The 8627-nt window shown below is 37.1% G+C and overlaps 1 protein-coding gene across 2 annotated transcripts; it reads left to right on the top strand.

The window, feature by feature from the left end:
• Window positions 1-1710: 1710 nt before the first annotated feature.
• LOC137712503 (uncharacterized) lies at window positions 1711-8572 on the top strand. Of its 2 annotated transcripts, XM_068451578.2 has the most exons (5): window positions 1711-2392; window positions 6668-7099; window positions 7201-7531; window positions 7747-7924; window positions 8232-8572. In XM_068451578.2, the coding sequence occupies exons 1-4, from the start codon at window positions 1994-1996 to the stop codon at window positions 7881-7883; spliced, it is 1299 nt and encodes a 432-aa protein (XP_068307679.2). In that variant the 5' UTR covers window positions 1711-1993; the 3' UTR covers window positions 7884-7924; window positions 8232-8572. The 2 variants fall into 2 exon arrangements, with proteins under 2 accessions (XP_068307679.2, XP_088540200.1); XM_088684074.1 differs by lacking the exon at window positions 8232-8572 and having other exon boundaries at window positions 7747-8193.
• Window positions 8573-8627: the final 55 nt, after the last annotated feature.

Below are 8627 nucleotides of genomic sequence, written 5' to 3'. Positions count from 1 at the left end.
GAGAAAGCAAAAAGCGGCGATGAGAGACGCGTGGAAGTGAAGGGCACAACCGTCCTTTAACTATGGAATGCAGGAAAGATAACGAACAAAAGGAAAAATTTTAAGGGCAATTTCGCCATTTCACTATTAATGAACAGTATTAAAAAATTGAGTTTTAGTATATATAATTTGCTCAAGACTTACGTTTCAACTACCCCTCCAGCTCACTAATCACCCCACCAAAGTTGCAAAGACTCTGATTTAGAGTTACGAGTTAATTCAGTTTGTTATAATAGCATGTTTGTTTTTTAGCTATGATACTTGTCATAATAGTCAACTAATTTTCAATTCAAAGTTAAGTCAGTTGATTATAATAGTATGTTTGTTTTTTAACTCAAAGATAAGTTAGTTGATTATAATAATATACTCGTTTTTATTACTATAATGCAGTAGTCGGTTGGTTCGCCCGCGTAGGCGACTGATCCCAATTCCGTAGCAAAGTTCGTAGTATTTCAGTTAGTAAACTAAATTTGGAAGTTTTATTAAAATTTTATTCCCAAAAGATGAGGCTTTGGAAAGGTGGACCAATTAATTTGACCTTGAAATGCTGACTTTGACTGTTAGTTATGGGAAGCGGAAAGAGCTAAAATTATTACAATAATTTAAGGTTAAAAGAGTTTAGAATTCAAGACACACATATGTAAAAATTTAGCACATTATTCATTAGGATATTGAACCATCTGCATTCGTTTTTAGCTTTTCTTCATCATCAAACTTAATTTTTCTTGGTTAGAGTTTTCGGTTCCCCACTTGGAACCTTAGATTATATAAAAAGAAAAATAATGAAAATAGCTTGAAAATTTTAAATTTTAACAATAAGGATAAAATAAAGGTAAAGTGAATAGTATCAAGATTAACTTTTTAGTGTAAAAATGTGGTTTTTCATTAAAGTGAACACTACCGAAAGTTTTTCGTTAAAATTCCCTTATACAAATTTGAAGAGTTTGTCAAGCTATAAACTATTAATAAACAAACCAATGGTTTTCCCTTATCTTGAGACAGTTGCATTCTAAACTAACATTCTAACCAGTGTGTTGTAGGCTCGCTACAACGATGGCTGAATTTGGTTTTTGCTTTAAGCGATGAGTTATGTGGTCTCGTCTACTAATGATGATTTTATGTGATCTCATTTCCGCGAGAACTTTATGTGGTCACACTATTCGACGATGACCGTTTGGAATTCGCCAATACAAATTTGTTATATCTATCGCTTTATGATAGATTTGTAGGGGTGATGTGAAAAGTTCTTGTACATGTGGTAGCCATTTAGGGGTTTTAGTATTATTGTCTTATTTGTGCAAATTCATCTCCAGATCATTTTCTTGATCACTGGAGTATTGTACCCAATTGGCACATATGTATTGTTTTGAGATGATTAATGAAATATCAAATTATCATTGCTTGTCGGGAAAAAAAATATTTTTAACTTAGAAAGTAAAATATTAGAATTTGAGTGTAAAAAGGTAGATACATTGGTTTAACCAACATGCCTATTCATGTATGCGATAAAAAATTCTCTAAAATGTTACTATGTTCCATTATAACTTGTAACGGAGATTTTTGACCATTAGATCTTGATTATTGAATCTTTGTTTAAGAATTTAATGACTAAAGATTCTAATGTATACGATAACTGAGCTTACTAGAAGGGTCGCAAACGTAAGGGAAAGAGAATTTGGTGAGATCCTTGACCCTTGGACTGCGTAATATGGAAGACATGCTTGTTAAAAAAATTGATATCCAACAACCAAATCAGTAAAGTGCCCTAAGAATATTCTACATAAACAATTTTTTTTCTTCCTGTTGAAAAATGTAACTCAGCACCCTCAAAAGCCAAAATACAAAGTGAACATTCTCCAATTAAAAATCCAATTAAAAACCCCACACGGAATTCCTTATTTGAACAAAAACCCACTTCCAACCAACCATTCTTGCTAAACTTTTCCATCAATTTATGGCAACCCAAATCCCACTGATAGACGCATCAGAGCAAAACCCACCTGAAGATGCCAAACTTGATCACTCCCTCCACAGATTTGAGACATTTCTGAGACTCTTTGGCTTCCGCCAGTACTCTTTCTGGAGCTTCATCCTCTCCTGGCTTGCATTTCTCCTTGTGGGTGTTGCAGTTCCTATCTTGCTTATCGAAATCATTGATTGCGCCGACTGCGAAAAGTATGAGATCAAAAGGTTTGAGATTGAGATTCTGGTTTCTGAGTCTCTGATGGCTGCCATTTCTCTGGGTTGTGTTTCTCACAGCATCAGAAAGTATGGAGTGAGGAAGTTCTTGTTTGTGGATCGGTATCATGGCCTTATGCTTCTGTTTCGTGATGAGTACATTCAAAGGATCAATGTGAGTTTCACAGCACCCACAAATCCACTTTTTGTTTTCAATCTTTTCTATTTTATGCTCGTGAACATTTTGTAGCTAAAAATATGAACTTGTTACAAATGTTTAATCAAAAATAGAACTAGAAGGTCACTAAACCGTGATTTATAAGGCTTATTATACCGATTCTATTTTTAAAGTTTGTGACAGATTATATTTGTGTGCGTTTCACTAAATAATTGTTGGAACAATATTAAAAAAAATAAAAATAACACAAGAATTTCAATAATAATAATCATAAAGAAATTCATAACATTACTTATGTATGAGATTAATTTTAAAAATACTGACAAACTTGAAGATTGAGACTTGTTTATCTCATTCGTTGGAGAAGTTTTTGATTTGTCTTCATAAAGTAGAAAATAAGAGAATTAATTACCCTTGAGAAATAGGATTTCTCCACTCTATTTATCTCATTATTTATTTGTTTTTCGAGTCGTGCTTTGAGAATACGACGACAACAATAACAAAGTCTTTTCCTACTAAGTGGGTTCGGTTATATGAATCCTAGAACGCCATTGTGCTCGGTTCTGTGTCATGTCCTTTGTTAGATTCAAGTACCCTAAATCTTTTCTTAGAGTCTTTTCCAAAGTTTTTCTAGGTCTTTCTCTACCACTTTTACCCTGGACCTCTGTCCCGTGGTCGTATCTTCTAACCGGAGCGTCAGTAGGCCTTCTTTGCACATGTCCAAACCACCGTAACCGATTTTCTCTCATCTTTCCTTCAATTTCGGCTACTCCTACTTTACCTCGGATATCATTATTCCTAATCTTATCATTTCTCATGTGCCCACACATCCAACGAAGCATCCTCATCTCCGCTACACCGATTTTATGTATTTGTTGATGTTTCACCGTCCAACATTATGTGCCATACAGCATCGTCGGCCTTATTGTTGTCCTATAAAATTTTTCCTTGAGCTTCAGTGGCATTCGATAGTCACACAACACGTCGGATGCACTCTTCCACTTCATCCATTCAGCTTGTATTTTATGGTTGAGGTCTCCATCTAATTCTCCGTTCTTTTGCAAGATAGATCCTAGGTAGCGAAAGCGGTTGCTCTTTGGTATTTCCTGATCTCCTCACCTCACCTCTAACTCATTTTGGCCTCCATTTGCACTGAACTTGCACTCCATATATTTTATCTTTTATCAACTTAGGCGAAGGCCTTTAGATTCCAACACTTCTCTCCAAAGGTTAAGCTTCGCATTTACCCCTTCCCGAGTTTCATCTATCAACACTATATCATTTACGAAAAACATACACCAATGAATATCATCTTAAATATGTCTCATTAACTCATCCATTACCAATGCTAAAAGATAAGGACTTAAGGATGAACCTTAATGTAACCTTACAGTTATGGGGAAGCTTTCGGTTTGTCCTTCATGAGTTATTACAGAAGCCTTTGCTCCATCATACATATCTTTTATAATTTGGATATATGCTACTCGTACTTCTTTCTTCTTTAAAATCCTTCAATGAATGTCTCTTGGGACCTTATCATATGTTTTTTCCAAATCTATAAAGACCATGTGTAAATCCTTTTTCCTATCTTTATATCTTTCCATCAATCTTCGTAAGAGATAGATTGCCTTTATGGTTGAGCACCCTGGCATGAACTAGAATTGGTTGTCTGAAACCGTGTCTCTTGCCCCAGTCTGTGCTTAATGACTCTCTCCCAGTGCTTCATTATATGACTTATTAGCTTAATATCCCTATAGTTCAAGCAATTTTGTACGTCGCCCTTATTCTAATAAATAGGCACCAAAGTGTTCTTTCGCCACTCATTTAGTATCTTCTTCGTTTTCAAAATCCTATTGAAAAGATCTGTGAGCCATGCTATACCTATCTCTCCCAAGACTTTCCACACTTCGATTGGTATATTATCTGGGCCCACTGCTTTTCTATGCTTCATCTTTTTCAAAGATACAATCACTTCTTCCTTCCTGATTCGGTGGTAAAAAGAGTAGTTTCTACACTCTTCTGAATTACTCAACTCCCCCAAAGAAGTACTCATTTCATGTCATTCATTGAAAAGATTATAAAAATAACCTATCCATCTATCTTTGACCGCATTCTCTATAGCAAAAACATTTCCATCCTCATCCTTGATGTACCTCAGTTGGTTTAGGTCCCTTATCTTCTTTTCCCTTGCTCTAGTTAGTTTATAGATATCTAGCTTTCATTCTTTGGTACCTAATCGCTTATACATATCGTCATAAGCCACTAGCTTAGCTTCTCTCACAGCTTTCTTCGCCTCCTGCTTCGCTATTCTATACCTTTCACCATTTTCATCGGTCCTATCCTTATATAAGGCTTTACAACATTTCTTCTTAACCTTCACCTTTGTTTGTACCTCCTCATTCCACCACCAAGATTTCTTTTGGTGTGAAGCAAAGCCCTTGGACTCTCCTAATACCTCTTTAGCTACTTTTCGGATACAACTAGCCATGGAATCCCATCTTTGGCTAGCTTCCCCCTCTCTATCCCACACGCATTGGGTGATTACTTTCTCTTTGAAAATAGCTTGTTTTTCTCCTTTTAGATTCCACCATCTAGTCCTTGGGCACTTCTTCCAAGTCTTGTTCTTTTTTTTCTCTCTTTTGATATGTACATCCATCACCAACAAACGATGTTGATTAGTCAAGCTCTCTCTTGTTATAACTTTGCAATTCTTTCAAGTTATACAATCCCCTTTCCTCATTAGAAGAAAATCTATTTATGTTTTTAACGACCCACTCTTATAGGTGATCACATTTTCTTCTTTCTTCTTAAAAAAGGTGTTAGCTAAGAATAGATCATATGCCATTGCAAAATACAAGATGGCTTCCCCATCCTCGTTTCTCTCCCCAAAACCATGGCTACTATGAAAACCTCCATAATTGTCTGTCTCCTTACCCATGTGTCCATTTAAATCGCCTCTTATAAATACATTCTCTATCTGAGCAATTCCTTGCACCAAATCTCCAAGATCTTCCCAAAATTTCTCCTTTAAACTTGTATCCAACCCTACTTGAGGTGCATACGCACAAATCACATTGATGAGTTCTTGTCCTATTACAATAGTGATTGCCATAATTCTATCTCCTACCCTCTTGACATCTACAACATCTTGTGTCAAGGTCTTGTCCACGATGATGCCAACATCGTTTCTTGTTCTACTTGTGCCCAAATACCAAGTTTAAAACCTGAGTTTTCTAGATCCTTTGCCTTAAGACCAACCCACTTAGCTTCTTGTAGGCACATAATACTTATCCTTCTCCTCACCGTAACTTCCATTACTTCCATAGATTTTCTCGTTAAGATTCCTATATTCCACGTTCCTAAACGCATTCTACGCTCTTGAACCCTACCTTTCTATCATAGCTTCTTCACCCTCCCCCGTCTAATAGGATCAAAGTACTTCTTTTGTGTGTCCTGTGTAAAGTTGATAGGAGCATATGCTCCCAAACAACTTTGAGTGGAATCGTTCAAAAAGAAGTTTCTATGACCCCTTTGCTCATTTAACACTACATCCGGGTGCCGATGGAGATACAGCGACCCTTACTCACTTATCACTGTGCTCAGGCCACACAGCGCGCCACTTACGGGTGACGCCCTAGCTTTAGCGCGATTTCGTTCTAGATTCATTTTCATAAGGATTCGACGTAACCTAGGAGTGTCGGCTATCGACTACCTGACGCCCTCCCCCTCCTCCTTTATCTAGGCTTGGGACAGGCAATATAAGATAAACTTACACATGCGGAGTTGTGTTTTGAGAGTACGAAATATATAAAATTTGTTAAGAGTTCGAAGATTGAAGTGCTTTGACTTTGTATTATAAATTGTTGAATTCTGGAAAACGGACACCTATCGAACTACAAACACAAGAGTATGGCATTTATGCAAGCCTCAATCTCCAAATTTGTTAGTATTTCTAACTTTCTCCCCAGTTGTTTATATAATTCTTATAAATAATTGATGTTGTGATTTTCTTTATGATTACTATCTTTGGAATTCTTATGTTATTTTCATATTCTCTAATATTGCTCCAACAATGGTAAACAACCCGAAAACTGAAATTTAATGCGTTCATTGTCGCCTGCATTTAGGTGAAGTTTTAGCTTTAAAATATTTTTTAAGATTCTTAAGTTTAGAACAAATTTGCTATCTTGCTTGATCTGCTATGAACTACTTCAGTAGGAAATTACGTGTTGTAGCTTACATAGCATGAGATTCTGATGTATATTGCTTCAGAAATTCTACCGCTTGCTGGCTGCGTGGGTGTTACCTTGCTTCCTTCTGAAGGCGGCTCGAGAAATCACTCGTGTTCTTGTTCTTCATCACGATCCATGGTGGAAATCTGTTGTCGTACTGCTTGCTGTGCTCGTGTCATGGACGTATTCGAGCATCATTCTCCTATTAGGCAGTGCTTTGTTCAACTTGGTTTGCAATTTGCATATGATTCACTTTGAGAACTATGGAAAACTTTTAGAAAGGGACTTGGATGTTTCTGCATACATTGACGAACATATTCGTCTAACGCATTACCTATCGAAGATCAGCCACAGATTCCGAATCTATCTTCTTCTTCAGCTCTTAGTTGTGACAGCAAGCCAGTTTGTGGCTCTACTGCAGACAACATCAAAGCACGGGACCATCAACCTCATCAATGGCGGCGATTTTGTAGTAAGTTCAGAACAATGTGACCAATACATTGGACGAGACTAGATTTTACAATTCGAACGTTCTCACGCTTAACCTACGTTACTTGGTTATGACTGTTGCAGGTCTGTTCCATTGTTGAGGTAGGTGGGCTAGTTATATGCCTGCATGCAGCTTCGAAGATTTCACACAGAGCTCAGGCGCTTGGATCGGTGACTAGCAGATGGCATGCTATGGTCACTTGCAGCTCCAAAGATGCGCCTCGACGGGGAACCAATAATAGCTCCGGAAACTTGGGAATCACCAACAGTTCCGGGAACTTGGAGATTTCTATTGCTGCTTCACTGCCGATAAGCTACTCAGAAAGTGATCTGGAGGCAGTTGATTATGTTCCAAAGCCTACAAATACACAATTGGCCTCACACATGTCCCTCTATCAGAAAAGACAATCTTTTGGTATGCCCTTACAACTTCCTCATGTTCTGTAACCTCTGATTAAATGGTTTGATTATTAAGCATACATGAAACCAAATAAAGGCCCGTTTGACAACTATTTTGTTTTTCCAAACTTTTCATTGTGCAGAGAACTAAAAACTAAAACCAAAACAGTTATTGAACTCGTCCATTGTGTTTTAGTTTTGGAGTGTAACTAAGTTTACTATTGTTTTCAGTGACCTACATGCAGTCCAACCCTACGGGAATTACCCTCTATGGATGGACGATTGACCGGGGACTCGTTAGCACTATCTGCTTCATTGAGGTCACACTGGCTCTTTTCGTGCTCGGGAAGACGATAACGTTCACATAATTTCTGCCGTGTTTTCGAGGCCGTCGCACTTCACCTCTAATGTTAGACTTGTGCTGCGGTTTTTACGCAGTTGCATTTAAATTTCGCCATTTTTGGGCATCTCAGATTACTACTGCTGCGTTTTAGAGGATAAAACACTTCCCTCCTACATTCTGCATTCTGTATCGTCAAGCATAACATTTACAAACCACCACCGAAATATACAGAAAAAAAAATTTCATTCAAATAATTCGGCTAGCAACATCTAAACTGCCAGATGTTATGTATCTAAAACTTTTCTGATTGTGATTTGTGTGGTTTTTCTGTTTTATTATTACTTACCAATGCTCTTTGCTTTTTGTTTTATAGGTCTCCATGTATGTTGTTGCAGCACATTAGATTATTTTCAAGATCCAGTCTTGTTCCCAAATAGCCTTTTATTAGATGAATACTCAAGAAACATTAAGTTATTGCTTCAGGCCATGGGTGCATTGACTGATATGTACAAATCAGTATGGGTTTGTTGAGATTGTAGGCTGTTAGTCTGTTGGGATTTGTAGGGATATAGGGAAGTTGGTTAGTAGCTGATGAGTGAAGCAAAAAACATTGTATAAATAACAAACACCTCTCTCTCTCTCTCTCTCTCTCTCTCTCTCTCTCTCTCTCTGTAATTCATTCATTGTTCAAAGAATACAATATTTAGTCATTCACTTTCTCTCTCTAAATTCTCTACCATTGTTTTTCATTTTGCTTCTTCTGCAATCT

The sequence above is a fragment of the Pyrus communis genome, chromosome 14 (genome assembly GCF_041283825.1).
Source record: "Pyrus communis isolate YQ-2024b chromosome 14, ASM4128382v1, whole genome shotgun sequence".
NCBI classification, from domain to species: Eukaryota; Viridiplantae; Streptophyta; class Magnoliopsida; order Rosales; family Rosaceae; genus Pyrus; species Pyrus communis.
The sequence above is the reverse complement of the archived record's forward strand: the minus strand, read 5'-3'. Positions and strand labels throughout refer to the sequence as shown.